General features: G+C 44.0%; 1 protein-coding gene across 20 annotated transcripts in view; it reads left to right on the top strand.

Annotated features, from left to right (window-relative positions):
* Positions 1-17,020, top strand: part of CIT (citron rho-interacting serine/threonine kinase) — a 2,264,529-nt gene that overhangs the window by 1,625,705 nt on the left and 621,804 nt on the right. For all 20 annotated transcript variants that reach the window (XM_069619729.1, XM_069619715.1, XM_069619714.1 and 17 more), the window contains 2 exons: positions 5,666-5,828; positions 5,921-6,088. In XM_069619729.1, coding sequence (XP_069475830.1) covers positions 5,666-5,828; positions 5,921-6,088 — 331 coding nt within the window. The remainder of the gene's footprint in view (positions 1-5,665; positions 5,829-5,920; positions 6,089-17,020) is intronic.

Below are 17,020 nucleotides of genomic sequence, written 5' to 3'. Positions count from 1 at the left end.
CAGTTTGAGCCCATGCATTCCTGTTCCTTGAGACTTGTTGAAAACAGCCTTTTTCGTTGCGATCACGTCAGCCAGTAGAATTAGTGAGTTGCAAGCCCCTGTTCCTGTGTTTTGTTTAGGAAAAGGTTTCCCTTAAAATAAGACCTCATCTTTCTCAGTCTATAGATTTGCCAGTCTTCTATCTTACACCACACCTCTCTAAGGAAGAGGAGCGGTTCCACCACTTAGATCCCAAGAGAGCTTTGAGTTTTTATGTCTCTAGGACGTCTGCGTTCCGAAAATCTGACCAGCTGTTCATGACCCATTCATTGTCCCGCAAAGTTCTTGTGGTAAGAAAGCAAACTCTGTTGCAATGGATTATCCTCTGCATCGCAGAATGTTACTAGTCTGCAGGCATGGTACTTCTTCCGGCATCAGGGAAGGTGGGCTTCACAAGAAACTTTGTTGACAGGGGAGTCATTTTGGCAACTGTGGCTGGAGGTCATGGACATGTCTTTGAAGTGCTAGGCTGCTCACCTGAGCAGACTTAAGTTCTCTGCAGAATTCAGGTTTTTCATCAACCTGTTGGTGCTGCGAGTGATCAAAACTGCACTGGTGGCCTTACTTCCTTTGGTTCAGGGGAAGGGTGTCCAGATATCAATTCAGAGCACAGTGGCCATGTAGTACCTAATTACGAGAGGTGCAGAAGGTTCACTGCCCATGCATAGGCAAAATATGCAGCTGTGGTTCTAGGGTTTAATGAAAATGTTTCTCTTTCAGCAGTCCATCTTCCCAGAAGAGAATGTGTATCATTGGATGCCCTTAGTAGTCAGGGCTCTGCCGCTATGTCTGAGAGATTGTCATGCAAGTCCTCCAGGAGATCTTCAACCTCTGAGGAACCCCTCTAGTGGATCTGTGTGCCTTCAGTGTCAACAGGAAATGCAAATTGTTATGCTTGAGGGAATTTCCACTAAGAGGGGCACCTGGGCGATGTACTAGTTATTCAACACCACAATGATTCTAATTGCTCAAAATTGGGATAAGAGGATGTGGTACTCTGAACATCTCAGGATGGCACTCGGGAGGATAGTTGAGGGGCAACATGCTCTCTATGGAAGCAAGATGACACGGGGCAATGCAGGTTCGATCCTCGGGTACGTGCTTAGAAACCTCTGGGTATTAAGCACGTTATAAATAACCTATCACATGATATCATGGCCATCTGCCCTCCTTGGCATCTTCTGATGGAGCTGGATCTCCTCTACCAGTTAAGGGGGAGGGTTGAGAAGATGAATCCTCTGCTGGAACCTTAGCACATTCAACCTTCACGTGTGGCTACTGAGAGGCTGAGATTCAAGGATTTGGTTCTGAAAACATCTTTGATTTTCTTCATTCTGTCAGGAGGCCAGCAGAAAAGGCTATTTACAACTGCCAGAGGAGAAGGTTTCCATCTTAATGCAGAGCATGATATGGACCAATCTGTCTTGTCCAATTGCTACAGTTTTATGTTTAAGCTGTCCATGGCCCAGTATGGTTCACAAATTCTTACAGTCAAGGTGTATCTGGATGCTATTTTGGTATTTTAAAGAACCGCAGAACAAGGCTCATTTTACCCAATTCCAACTGTCAGCAGTTTCTTAGAGAATTGATTCACGTGTCCTATCCTCCCCACTTCAATTCATTGTTCCATCCTGGGACTTAAATCTCTTTTTAACATTCCTTAGGGCAACTCCTTACTAGACACTTCACTCCTGTTCTCTTAGATGTTGTCACTTATAGTTGTGCTTCTGCTATGATGGTGAGCGACTTCTGTTTTCTAAAGAGAAATTACCCTTCTGGTTAGGCCATCCTGTCTCCCTAGCCCTTAGGGAGAATTCTCATTCTATGGCTAATTTCCCTTACCTAGTGAGTCCCTCAGCAGCTTTGCTGGATTTCTGGAGTTTATTTTTTCCACCTGGTAAGAGTGTGAGCTTTTCCCCCACTCTTACCTGTGTTTTGCCATGTGTATTTCAACTGTTTTTGTGATTGTGGACTCTGGAGTACACCACTTCAGTAGCCCCACTTTCTGTGTGTTGCACAGCACCTTCAGTGCAGTGACACAGGGTTGTCTCTTAGACTTCCCACCGACTCCATTTTCTGGGGCTGGCTACTGTCCACCAGAAAAGGGTAGAATTGCCATTAACTTTACATAGTCACCTTTACCACAGATCCAGTACACCCCATCGTATATGGAGTATTGGAAGGGGTTAATTCTTAGCCTTTTTTATCTGTGCCTCTTGGAGCATTGTTCCGCTCCCTTAACATTAAGACTTGGCTGGTGGCAGTGGTACCTACCCTAATTTTCCTACTGCGATTATATTACATAACGTGGTAACGTTTTAGGCTATTTTAGTAGCCTCGAACTTTAAACCTGCTTGCCCAAATACTTTTTATTTCGGCTCCGGTTGGGTTTAATCGCCATTTCTTTTTGTTAATATCCTTCTTGGGTCTTTCTTTGTGCGGCAAACCAGGTTTGCCTCCTTTGTTCGCTGACGTTTGGCGGGCTTCTGACCAGAAGCCCTCCTTTGGCGTCAGGGTGTCTAGGTGGGCTGAATGTGAGGGAGGGGTGTAGTCACCCCCTGCACAGGGTCTCCTTGGAGACCCAAGTCGCACTTTGTGTTGATTGGCTGAGGTGGTTGTCTGGGCTGGACAACCCCCCTGCTGAGTGACTGACAGCCAGTCTGTGTGAATGGGGGATTTTGGCATAAAAGGCAGGACTCTTGGGCTAGAAGGCAGAGTCGCCATTGGAACTGCAAAGAACCGAAGCAGAGAAGAAGACGGCTGCTGTAACCAGCCCTGCTGCAGTTCTGAGCTATCTACCCTTCAACGACAAGAGAAGATCCAGTCCCGAGTCTTCTTCCCTTGAGCCTGGTGGGATCAACCAGCTCACCCTTTCTTCAGTCAGAGAATCCTCTCCTGGGTCGAAATCGGTGCTGTGCTGTAGTGGTCCGGATAGCCATCAGAAGAGCCCTCTCCTGATTTAAAGGAGCACAATCTTTATTCATTGTTGTCTTTTTCGCTGCTGCTGGCCTCATCCCTGGGTAGTGCAGATCGCTCCAGACGTCGTCCTTCTTGTCCCCACGACTGAAGCCGCAGGAACCGTGAGTCTGTAGGAACTACCAGGAACAACTGCCGTGGCATCAGCTTTTCTCCAACGGAATAAGGTACTGTGCACATCTGGTCGTTCTCTCCGTCTGACCATCTAGAATCGGGGTGATCCCTTTTCCTCCTCGAAGATGTATTCCTTCTTCCTTCCCGCTTATAACTTTTCCTTCCATCTGACAATATCTAACTACTCTTGGCATCTCGAATCTCGAACTGTTCAACGTGTGATCCTCGGCAACTGAGCATCTGCTCCATTGACACTGGTGCATGCCTATTGACTTCAATCTGCATCTTTGAACGAGTCCTTCGATTCCCTTGCCTTGACAAAAGTATTGCCTGTGATTTTATCCACTTTTCCCTTGTTTGAAATTCTTAAGTACAAAGTTTGTTTTAACTTCGTGATCATTTCTATTTGCGGGTACGCGTTAGTATCGCAACACCGGTTTGTCAAATCCTAATGTACTTACCTTGAATTTGCTGGAACAAGTGGAATTGGGAGTGTGTAGTGTATTTTACGTGTGGTTTTGAATTTATAGAAGTGAAGTGTTTTGTGAACACACATGGCCCTTTCATGGCCATGGTGGTTTCATGGCCCTTCCTCCAAGAAAGGGCCATGAAAGTCTTCTCCGATTCAGCCTGTGCCACCCCTAGCCACATCACCTGCGGTGTGCCTCAGGGCTCATGTATCGCGCCCACGCTCTACAACCTCTTCACGAGGCCACTGTTCAGCATCCTTGACTCCCTGGGCATCTCGTATACTAACTATGCGGATGACACCCAGGTCCTCATCCCACTCACAGGCGACTACCTGGCGGATACTAAAACTCTTACCACCATCTACTCCACTATCCAATCATGGATGGCAGACAACTGGCTATGCCTCAATAGTGAAAAAACCGAACTCCTCCTCATAGGAGCACCTTCCACGCTGGGGAACCTCGATGTACAGTACTCTTCCTTCACTATTGACAACATTCCCATCAAGGTCTCCAATCATGTGAAGACACTCGGAGTCTACCTAGACTCCGACTTGTCAATGGATAGACAGGTCAATGCCATTGCCTCCTCCTCAGCCTATTACTCGAAAGTCCTCAACGCTGCCAGACCTTTCTTGTCACGCCAGAATTGCCTCACCATTGCCAGGGCAATAATTGGATCTAGGCTGGACTACTGTAATGCCCTACTCGTTGGGACCTCCAATAAGAACCTGGCCAAACTTCAGCTAGTTCAAAATAATGCACTTAGGGCGGCCACAGGCACCGCGAGAAAAGACCACATCTCAGAAGTCAGAAGACAGGCACACTGGCTTCCGGTGAAAGAGAGGATTGTTTTCAAAACACTCGCCCTCACCCACAAATGCCTCCATGAACTTGCTCCACCCTACCTGACCCAAAGAATCACCAAGCACTCTGCCACCAGACCATTAAGAACGTGCTATTCCAACACGATTGTCACGCCCAAATTACGCAAGGTGCGCGCCGGTGGTGCCAGCTTTCCCACGCGGGCCGCCACCCACTGGAACGCACTGCCACCTCACATCAGAATGATTGAATCCCACCAAGCCTTCCGCAAAGCTGTTAAAACCAAGCTCTTTGTATGAAACGTACCTGACTGCATTCTGTCACTGTATTATGATTATCATTCTTCACTTGTAACTATGCCTGTAATTGTGTATCCATAAGACCTCTTGTCTCATGCATATCTGCTGAATTAAGAATCCAACACCTACTTGTAACAGCGCCTCGATGTCCATGGGCTGCAAGTGCGCTATACAAATGTGAATAAATAAAATAAAATAAATGTACTTTTATTTTTTACCTGAAACCTTGAGTCAGTGTTTGCTTAAGTCACAGTAATTGTGGTCCTTTGTGTAATCTCTACTACTGCTCACTAACTCTTGAGATAAGTCTGGCTGCTCCTCTACTGCTACCACTTTAACAGTGTAGTACAGGCTTGTACCAAAGGTGAACTTGTATGGCCACTTGTAGTCTTAATTGTGTGTAGTGGTCCCTAAGGGCACTGCACAGAATTCTGCCTAACAGCCCTTTTCTCAGAGTTTCATTTGTCTCAGAAAATGCAGTTTAGTACACTCCTCATCTCTCATAAGAGGAAGAGAGATTTGATCAATTAGAACTAAGGAGGGCTATCAGCTTCTATATTACTGGAAACAAGGTAATTCTCATCCTGCCCCACATGTACAGTGTTCCATCCTCATTCTGCCATTCCCTCCGCTTTGAGCATGTGGGGGCGAGGAGGTGGAAGGGGGAGGGGGAACCTCCAGAGGTCCTGGGTCATGGTGAGCTCTATATGTACTAGCAGCGCTGGTGTCCCTTCCAGGGCTAATCTGTTGGCGCATTGAGGCAAGTAGACCTGGTGCTGCACTGTCCTCCTTGCAGAGGAATCTCTGGCTGGAGAATTCATCAGAAAGAATACTGCAGGTAAGTACTTTGTTCTTTAGCATGCACGCCTGCATTTTCAACTTTTTTAGTGGATCTTTGCACTGTGCAAACCGCTCTGTAAGTTACTGATTTTATATTTTCAGGGCTTGTTTGGTCGAAGGAGAGAGGATCTGGTTCAACCCACCCAGATCCCCATGCAATATAATGATCTAAAGGTTGCCTTAGAAAAAGAGAAGGCTCGTACTGCAGAACTGGAGGAAGCACTACAAAAAACACGTATTGAGCTCCGTTCAGCCAGAGAAGAGGGTAGGACCGGACTTCCTGGAGATCCAAGATACTCCTTTTAAAGGCTTTACAGGTGTGAGAGGTAATACGTCCACGTTTGTCTTTCCTTGTAGTGTCCCACCACAAAGTGTCAGACCATCTCCCACTGCCTTCCACTCCAGCTACTGCCAGACAACAAGTTATCATGTCTGCAATTGTCAGGTCGCCTGAGCATCAGCCCAATGCAGTTGGTCTACTGGCTCCAAGTTCTATTCGTCGGAAAGAGGCATCCAACACAGAAGGTGAGATGTCACACTGCCTCACAACTGCATGATTAAAGCCTTGCCTGCTTTTTCAATTCTGACCTTCTGTATTAATGAATGATAATGCATCTTTGAGTATAGAGCATCATTTCAAAATTAAATGGAATCGGTCAATCTTTTTCTTTAAGAGTATCTTAGTAAAAGAGTGGAAATTCTGCACAATTTCATAAAGACACTGTATAAAAAATGCATCAAGAAAAATGAGTTTTAAAAAGTGTTCTGAAACAGAAGCAAGGGATGACCAAATATTTTTGCACATAGCGCTAACTCCAAGGCTGCGGATCATCATCAGTATGAATGAAGACTGCCACCAGTCACTGCAGTGCCCACCAAATGTGTTGGACTGTGCCTGCATAATCTTCTGCTGATGTGGAATGCTTTCTGCCATGCGTGCCTCTGCTATTCTTACCACATGGGATGTATGTAATAATTAACTCTTCTATTGGCCTTTGCTTTAACCTTCTTAATGCCCCACTTCTGGGCCCATGATGCGAAGTTGGGGAAAAAAAGTAATTAAGCCATGGTTGACCCTGAAACTTTGGGTATGAAAAACGCTTCTAAAGATTTGTGTATATAGATATACCCGTTTGTACTGTGGTAGGTCAGGAGGAGGACACAGACTCTGATTCGCCATTTCACTGGTACATTTATTAAAGAAATCCTATCTTTCCCTATCCTACAAGGCTTACCTACCTAACAAAACTAGCCAAGGTGCTACTCAGTCGTCAGTGAATGTCTAGAAATTAAACTGTCCACCGTCCGACTCTAAGCCTACTCCACCACTAGCTTACTAACTCAGTCAGGAGAATGTCTCTCTTCTCCTCAGGTTTGTTGGTGTCTCACCAACTGCTTTTGAATAGATGATCTTTAGATAGTCTCTAGTGACTACTTTTATCAGTTCGAACAGTTCATTCACCGTGGTCTTGAGTTTTTGTTTCTTCTCTTGGTTTCCTCTACAAAGAGTAATCCTTTGCTCTTCCCCTGGTAAACTAATCCAACAAGTATCTTTTCTTCTGAACAGTTCATACTCTTTGGTTTCTTCTGCTCTTTGACTTTATATACATCTACTGAGTCCATCTTTGTTCCTAGGTTTCTCTGTTATAACTGGGTCCTCTATTTTGTTTTTACCTTCTTTATCTAGACTGATACGAATTGTCACTCCCAAAATACTTCCTTCACTTCTCTTTGTACTGATTTTACAATACTTTTCTCTTGACAGAGGAATATGAACAGGCCAATAATGATTGTCATTCACTCTTCTTTCTGATAACGTAATATTAGCTTTCTCTTGACTGTAATGAGTATGAGCATTCCAGTAATGATTCTCATTCACCACCTCGGGTCTCCCTTTGTCCCTATTATCTTCCGTTCTTGGGGCTCACGTCACCAGGATTTTTGGTTGCTGAGGGTCGGCTCACGCTACCTCTAACGGGGCACCTTGTGGCTTTTTGCTGGGTCATCTTGGATGGCTGTATGGTATATCATAAACTGGCTTGTCCTGGTTCTGCGTTGTTGCGAGACCCCACAGTCCACCACGAATCTCCTGTGGTAACACCACCACTCCTGGGCTCCTTCTCTCCATCTCTCTTAGAATGCAGCATGTCCAGCTCCACTTCTCCTGGCTCTCTCGCTATAGACTGTAATACGACTAGTACTTCTCATTCTCTGATGATTGCTGAACGAGGTGTGTCTTGCCTCTGCTTCTTCTCTCCGGATTTAGTGTTCAAGCCTTTTTGAAACGTGTGGGCTCTCTTCGCATCTCCAGGCCTCTCCCCTTTTTGGACTTATGCAGCCATCAGGCTTCTTCTTTCTCTTGCAGATTCCCTCATACATCCTCTTCTTTGTCACATTCGCAATAACACATACTGGTTGTCTCTTCACATATATTTTTACCAGGAAGCTTTGAAGATGTTATTTTAGAAGGTCCACTAGGGAGTCATTGTCCCCAAAGGGGGAGTCTCTCCTAGTGAGGTCCCACTTGCCTCTACCCTTAGGTGGGGTATTGCGTATCGGGCTCACCTCTCGGGGGCTCCCCCTGGGGAGAAGAGACGAATTCTCGTGATTCGTCACAGTACAGGCACAGAGGTGCAATAAAAGGGTTAAACAAGACCTTCCTTTTATTGGTCTCTTAGTGTGTATTACGCTGATTGGGGTAGTTACTTTTACAGGGCATTTCTGAGTTTAAACTAGACTGCTCAGAAGTTTGTTGGTATTCTTTTATCATGGCAACCGTCATGCCATATGCCACCAAATCTCCTGATGGAAATGGATTCCCTACCTAAACTTGCTCAATTATACTACAGCACATATGTTTAGTGGTCACTGAGTTTAAAAAATGCAACCACTGCAAACTGGATGCACAGAATGTCAACTCTTTAAAGTTAACCCAAAATGTTTTCTGAATCTGAAACAGCCACAGTTTGGCACTGAAAATAAAACCAATTTTATTGACAAACTGTGGCTGTACTCTTGCACCCTGTTCTCTCCAATTGCCAAATGTTTGGAAGTGTGGTGAACCGTGCAGCCGCTTGTGAAATGTTCATTTTTCCATTGAATGCATATTACAAGCATCTAAAAGTGTGTCAATTAGCAGTGTTTTCCTAACACTGGCAGTATTCTTTGATAAATTAACGTTACCAAACTTGACAGTGCTCAATTCATTTTTTTCTTTGCTGCTGGTTAGTCCGTTTACCCGGTGGGTTTTCATGCGTCTCATACTGCCTTCTCAGGGCTAGGTTTATAGTCCATATGTGCATAGATAAATGCTGGAACGTAAGAACTGGGGCGATGCAGCAGTGAGAGTTTCACCCCGTATCCGCCGTATGACATACCTGTGAGGACCCGGCAATTCTTCCTTCAGGCGTCTCACCCTTTTCGTGAAGTGCTGTTTATATTTCTCTAGCATCCTAGCCTCCCCCTATCCCCGCTAAGTTAAAGGGCACTGTTTGAGAGGCTTACCCTGCCAGTAATGGGCAGCTAGCCTGAGGTGTTGCTCTGGCCTTCACAAGGGGTTTAGGGCCATAACAGAACCGGTAAGACCCTGCCCACCCAATCCTTTTCTCCAGGGTGGGGCATTCATTCTATTGGCACCCCTGCATCATTCACACGGTGCAGGAAAGTGTAGTCCAAAGAGGACGTAACAGTCTTCAGCTCATTAGGAACGCATATTCGGCCTGCCATCAGAGGAAGCTGATTGACAGGTACTATTGATGCGCGTGCTAATTAAGCTTTATTCCAAATTACCATTTTATGATGGTGTTATTTTTTTGCAAAAATTGCTGCCCTCTCTTACAGCTGATTAAAGGGTTAATGCAAATGACACCAGGTCTGTAGCCTGACCCTGTGAAGAAGGGGTGGGGATGCCTCTCAACCTCCGGTGTGAGGCCTACAAGGGTGGTAGCCAGAGCCAGTGCTTCTCCAGAGGAGGAAGCTGGCAGGGCCCCAGTGCCTGTCCCTTCTCTATGTGCCCATATAATTGAAAATGGTACCACTCTTAATCACTCCATACCACTATTACCAAATGCTGGCCAGTTTTTCTCTATTTGTTCTAGGGAACTTAAGATACCAGCAGCCGAGTCAGTTTACCAAAGAGTTAACGGCCTGCAAGAGCCCATCGACGGGTACCAAGTACCAGCACACCCGAACCCGCATCACAACACCATGGTACTGCTGCGCAACACGGAAGAACTAACCAAACCAAGTGTGTGTGTTCTGCTTCTTGCAGCAACTACGCTCACCTGCACCAGAGCTGCAGAGCAGTGTTTTTAAAGTGTCAGCTGCTTAAAACAGGGCAACTGCTTAACAGGAACAGAGCTGCGAAGAAGCTCTTTTGCAAAGATTTCCATGCCAAGGACTTAAATTCCCCCACAAACTGGAACCTTGATCATAGTGGCCCGCCATTTCTTTTTCTTTTTTGTATCGTGCGTTCAGCTTTAGACCAAGTGAAAACTTTATACAAATCCATCATAAACAATTAGCATACATTTTCTTAAAATCATACAATAAGGATTTTCATCATTCATCTAATAGTTAAAACAATGTTGTCCAAAATGCATGTTTCACTTTTGTTATTTCTTTCTCCTTCTCTGATCCACCAATGTAATCATAGATTAAAAATTGGAGTAATATTTTGCTCAATTAATAAGACATCTTGGACTAAAACATTCCATATCACCGTTCCTTTATTACACCCATACAAATTAGTTTATTTTCTAAAACAGGTTTGACGTTGCACTGCCAGAGCTTCACAATACAAAAGTAAATGTTGTAATGTCTCACTGTCCTCTAAACAAAATCTGCATCTGTCAGATGGACAGTCCAACTTCTTCCATCTAACACAATTTACCCTTGTAGGCAAAATGTCAAGCCTGAACCTCAATAATGTATATCCAATTTTCTAAGTGGGGTATTTACAGAGGTACTGCGCACATACTCCCAATTTTCTATGCCCGAGTGTTATATTCTGGTATCGGTCATATCCACTCAGTCACGTGCTCTGCACCAGTCTGCGCCACATTTTTTGCTTGTATGCTCACTCACAGAACCTCATTTAAAAGTTCTCCATTCAAACCCCACCCTTTCAGTTTTTCTGCTGTTTTAGTAACAAACATATTATTCGGTTGGACATCCCTGTCCTTAAAGTCTGCAAACACGCGTATTTATTGGAGAGGTTCTACATTTGTGGCACATTAGGATTCTCTTCCAAACAATATGTGCTTCCAGTGATCAGCCTAGTTCAAATCTAATAACAGAAATGAACATAGTCTGAGGTAATTTTAAAATACTTTTCCATATAAAACTTCTGTGATGATAAAAATCCTCATTCAACATGCTATGGTGGATCTCGGCCCCAAGAATCATTGTAGGAACGACTTTCGATTCATATAATTTCAAAAGAGGAATGATAGAACATTTTCCATACTTGAAGTTTAAGTTTTTCATCTGTGCAACTGACTTTAAGGCTTTTACATAAAAGCCTTCCATTAGCAGACTCTTCCCGGGATTACTTAATATATTAAACCCAAGATATTTCATACTGTCAACCTGAACAATATTTCTCCATCCAACCATAAAGAATGTTTCTTTATTCTTTTTCCTGCTGTTAAGGTTAACAATTGGATTTTCCGAATATTTATAGTAAAATCGTTCTTTGTGCAGCATAAATGGAAACTGTCCAACATTCTTTGGATTCCCACCTTAGTGCAATCTAACAAAATTATATTTTCTGCATATGTTAATTAGAACATTTTAGTTCCTAGAACCTTTGGAGCTATGAATGATGTAGACTTAAGATGATCCCCCAGGTCCACCATGTATACATTAACCAGAAACGGCACTAATATACAGCCCTGTCAGAGTCCACTATTTGTCGGAATTTATTAAGACAACATTCCCACAATGTGTTAATGTTAACACGATCAAAGGCGAGGGATAGGTCCACTGAAACTACATAAACCTCCCTTGATATCCCTTCCCAAGCAAGGCATTGAGCATGATTTAATACCCATCCTGTCACAGTGGTGGCACTCCAGCCCGAAATCCCAATTGATTGGGCTTTAGGATGCCATAATTACTTGCCCAATCTCTAAGGGAAGAGAGCACAACTGACGCAAACATATTTGAGTTTGCGTCAAGTAACGCAATTGGTCTAATTTTCAGGCACGTCTCCTGCTCCTTCTTTAAATTTTTTTATATTAGTACAGTGTATGCTTCATTTCAGGAATCTGGGATTTGTTTTAGGTGGATAACGGACTGGAAGAGTCTACACAAGATTCCAGCCCATAGTTCAGGGTCTGCTTTAATAACTCTATTGCAAAGCGCATTCGGGCCAGGAGCCCTAGAGTTAGTGCTACGGCGTATATTGGTTTCAATTTAGCTAACGGAGGGTACCATGGGACAGATTTCTTCTTTCAAGCTTTCCCAGATTACTAAAGCATCTACAGGTTGATTATACAGTCTGGTAAAATGTAATATCCAAGTTTTCTCTAATATGGGGGTTAGTTTGCACTACACGCTGGAGGTCTTCAGATTTAATTAGTACACTTTGGTGTGGCACAATGACAATAAAATGCACTGATTGGTGCGTTTAGGAGCCTTACCTGATGGTAATCCCAATGACATTGCAGCGTGCATCTCGCGCCAGTCCCGACCATGGTTTCCATGGAAAGGGAGAATGGACTACATGTAGTCCCTTCTCCCGAACCCAGCGGGCATTGTTTTTTTTCTTTTTTTTTCTCGACTCGTGAAAAATTGCATTTAGTACCCCGGTAATCGTTTAGGCTTCTAACTATTGTCCCAGGGGCATTACCTGACAGGTAATGCCCCCCATCCTCGGGTCATAGACAGGAAGATATAGCACCGAACAGGCGCATTTATTTCTCCCTGATCATCTAACATTGCTGTCTCAAGTTTCTTGTTAAAACTCCCATATGTCATATTGGGCCCAAATCAATCTATTTTTACCTCCTAGAGACAGTGACGACATGCATTTTCCCTACGGGCCCTACTTGATTGAATAAGGGAAAGTCCACTGTCAATCTAGCATGGTCCCTTTGGAAACCATTACTCATTTTAAGTTTATTTTCTGCTGTCCACCAATCCTCAGAAACAAATATGAAGTCAATCATAGATGATTTAGACCCACTGTTCCAGATATTCCAGTAGTAATCCCCTTTCTTCTGCTTACCCGCTAACACACAGAGAATCCAACTATCAAAGAAATCCCACCATCTCTTCCCTTTTTCGTCCTGCGTAATTTTTATCTTTTTGATCTCCAGATATTCAGAGTATTTAGATGGATTTAAGCAAGTTATATTAAAATCTCCTGCTTTTATCAATCCTTATGGCTTGGCTTCCCTCCAGCCGGTCAGGATCCCGTCAATATGATCAATCAACCCTTTTTGTGACTTTTCAGCATAACTTCAGTACACATTTATCAACATATGGACTGTCAACCCTTTCATGACAGCATGAGTTGCCAAAACTCCATACATTGAATATTCTAAAGTGTTCAAACTAAGAATAACTTAATTTCTCAATCCAATCGGAAGGTCTCCTTTTGGGCGTCCTGCTACCCCCTTAGCCATTTGTTGATTGAGTAACCATCCATTATTACATTCTCTATCAAGAACGGTTCTTGCAATATTACACCATCACATTTGCACACTTTCCTACAAGAATCCCCTAAACCGAGCAAATGTTGGAAACCTTGAGTATTCCATGAGCCAATGCTAAAAACATTTTCTCTTCACTGCCATCCTTCATATTGTTAGGCAGAATCCTGTGCAGTTCCCTTGGGGAACACTGCAAGAAGATTAAGACTACAGGATTAAGCAGTAAACCCAATTGGTAGCAGTCTGCACCACCCAGATTTACCTGGTAGCTGTGGCTGAGCAGTCAGCTTCTCTCAAGAGGAGTAGGGCAGTATACAGAGGATACACAATATGGCTAAAAACACAGTAGAGCAAGCAAACACTGACCACAGCTTGGTATCAAAAGTATATAATTATTTATTTAAAACACACTTTAGGAAATACACTAAGCACTCTAAATAAAAGCAGGTTAAAGCACAGTCAGAAAAAGTATACACACCTCCCTTAATAATTATTAGACAAGTCTAGGTCAAAACACCACTATTTGTAAAAACAGATGTGAGCGCGTAACTTAGATGGCACTCCAATAATTAAGTTAAAGGGAGAGAAAAAAGCAGGTCATGAAAATAAAACCGTTCCCAACACTTTTCTAAGACCACAGCAAGTTAGTGAAGGCAGAGTCTACTGTAGAGCCAAAGTTCATAGGCCAGGCCCACTTTAAATGGAGCAAGGTGAAATGTGCCCAAGATCAGTTTAAAAAGCACTAAAGTCTTTGCAGAAATGTTCAAAGGAGGTTGGTTTGATGCGAAAGGTAAAGTTAGAAGGTCTGGGGCCAACCCAGTTGGAAAGCCAAGGATTTAAGGGTCACCTTTAGCAATCCGCCATAAGGGAGGTCAGGCGGAACACAGTACCTTTAAAGAGTGAGGAACTGCAGCGGCGGCATTTGTTCCTGGCAGCGTGTGCAGTTCTTGGTTTCGACCAGGGGAAGAGAAGATCTCGTCGAGGAGGAAACTTGAAGTCGTTGCATTACCCAGGGAAGAGACCAGCCGCAGAGTTTGTTCGGTAAAAAGGTGGGTTCCTTTTATTCGCGGTCACAGTGGTGAAGCTTGGCTATCCGGCCGCCGGGGTGCTTGGCACTGGCGATTCAACCAAGGGACATCCTGGAAGGCGAATGGCGAACTGGTTGTCCCCACCAGCTCAAAGGGAGAAGACTCTTACAGCAGAAGATCTTCTCTTGTCATCGGGAAAGTGCTGAGGTCGTTGCAGCAGGGCTCCACCGATGGTGTCGTCATTGCAGATGGCTCTGCTTCTCCCCTCTTCGGTTTTCCAAGGTCCTGTGGCGACTTCTGAAGTTCCAGTCCCAAAATCCCTGCTTTTATGCAGAAAAACCCCCATTCGACAGCCTAGCTGTCACTCATACATGCTAAGTGGTGAGCCGGGCGGCTTACCACTGGGCCAATCGGAACAGAGTGCGACTTGGGTTGCTAAGGCAATGCAGTCCAGGGTGCCAATTCCCCCACCCACACATCCTGTGGAACCCAGACAGAGTGGCACCAGTTGGAGGGCTTCTGTGGAGAAGCCAGCCAAAAAGTGGAACAAAGGGCCCGACCTTGGTTGGAGTTACAGAGACGGACACAAATGCCATTTTAGAAAAGAGTTCTGACGAAAAGACCCAACCGGTGATTTTATATTAAATAAATAAACCAGAGGTATCTTTAACATTGCACCAAAAAGTGGTGCGTGTAAAATCAATGGGAAAATCCCATAGGAAATATTCCGGTGGAATATTTTGCATGGTAACCACTGCCACCAGCCAGAAACTCGACAAGGAGGGACTGGACAGTGCCCCCTTGGAAACAGACCCAGGGGCAATCGAATTAACCCCTTCCAGTACTTCCACAATATCATGGTTTGTACTGGTTCTGTTCACAATTTTGGACTAGTAAAGCCAATGGTGACTTTACATGCCCTGGGAGACAGTAGTCAGTCCCAGGGTATGGAGTCAATGTTTGGGGGTCACTATGACACCCCTGTGTTACTGCACAGAGGGTGCTGTGTAACACATACACTAAAACAGATGATACCCTATGGAGTAAAAAGACCCATAGCCCATACGAACACAATAAGTCAAAGACATACCTGAAATCATGCCTAAGAGTGGGAGGAAAAGAGTCTCCCTCTTAGCAGGAGAAGAAAAAAAAAAAATCCAGCAAAGCTGCTCGGGAACTCACTAGGGAAATTAGCCTTATAAGAGAATTCTCCCTAACACCTATGATTTCCCATTGAGTGGGACAACCAAAACCAATCCCCATCCATACCACCATTATTTTTCTCGGTCACCTCCATTCTCACCATCCTCAACATGTTACTATTTACTACATCAGAAATACTCAAGCCCTCCCGAAAATGATCTTCCTTCTCTTCAGGCCAGTGGCCCGCTTGAGGAGTATAACAGGAAACGCTCAGAGTGGTGTAGATGTTGAAGCCCCTCAGTGTAACCTCATCAGCAGATGCTAATATAAGCTCTCTAATTAAGCGGGAGCTAACTGTTACTCTCACAAGGTCCCACATCTCCTTATCACAGAATTCAATACGATCAAAGTCATTAGAACCAATCTTTTTTAAATATGGGATTTCATGTAGAATGGCCACAACCATGATTCTGTTCAAAAACGTAACTTCAGCATCTATAAAATCGCTTCCAGAATAAAGCTCTCAATACTCATTCCGTGCCTCGACGACTTCAAATTGACTCGAGACGCTTCTGTCATAATGCTTTCCACACAAAGTAATAGTATTACAGTGACACTGGTGCTCCTTACTGCCGTGTTTTGCCCTCTCACAGACTGGTGTGGGCCCTTCACAGTCGTAATACCTAGCGAAAATGCAGCTACTAATTCCGCTGGGCTCTCTCCATTTCTCTCTTTTCTGAACAGGAAAAACTGCTTCTCTCCAGAGAGACCATACATCATCAACTTTATTTCGGTTAGTCAACCATAAAAGTATATTTAATTAAGGTAAAACATGGGACAATGAATTTCTTTAGAAGTAAAATAAATTGTCTTCAATACAACCATCTCATCATGTTAGGGTGAACTCTCCGAAATGTGCTAATTCCCTTCTACCTTAGAGACCCCCAGCACTTTTTGCTGGACTTGAGGACTTTTAATTTCTAAACTGGAGAGAGTGAGACTTTTTTCCCACTCTCTTGTGTACTTTTATGTGATTTGTTTCTTTTGACTTTGGAGTCTGACAAACTCCATAGGCATCATCTTTACATTGTGACACACAACACCTTCAGTCTTCAGTACAGTGCCACAAGGAAGGCTCTTGGATTTCCCAAAGGTTTAAATACCTTCTCTTGGTGAAACTATTGTTTCCAAGAGCAGTGAAGTGAAATTGACTTTACTTACATTTTGTAACTTTCTAGACACCTCACACACTATTTTACCATAGGGGATACTTAGTATCCCCTTTGGCTAGTTTCTCATGTAACATTTTTATTTTACCCTTTCTTCAATTAATGGCTGGTGGCAGTGGTTTACTTTTTCCTACCGTTGTGTGTTTCTAGCGCAGGCTGCAATTGCAGCTGCAGTAAAGCACACCTGGGTGCCCATTTTGTCAAAATGGCCCCGGTCTTTTTTTTTTCACCATTTCTTGTTGGAAAGGTCCTTCCTGAGATTTACTCTGCGCGCCAAACCAGGTTTGGTCCGTTTGTTCGTTTTGTCTTTGGCGGGATTCACTGGTGAAGCCCGCCTCTGGCTCCAGCATGTCTGGCAGGGGCAGGAAGTGAGAGCAGTGTCTGAAACTCCCTGTGCTT

This window comes from Ambystoma mexicanum, chromosome 10 (genome assembly GCF_040938575.1).
Source record: "Ambystoma mexicanum isolate Mex_15411 chromosome 10, UKY_AmexF1_1, whole genome shotgun sequence".
Taxonomy (NCBI): domain Eukaryota; kingdom Metazoa; phylum Chordata; class Amphibia; order Caudata; family Ambystomatidae; genus Ambystoma; species Ambystoma mexicanum.
Note: the sequence above shows the minus strand (reverse complement) of the source record. Positions and strands in the feature narration are given on the sequence as shown.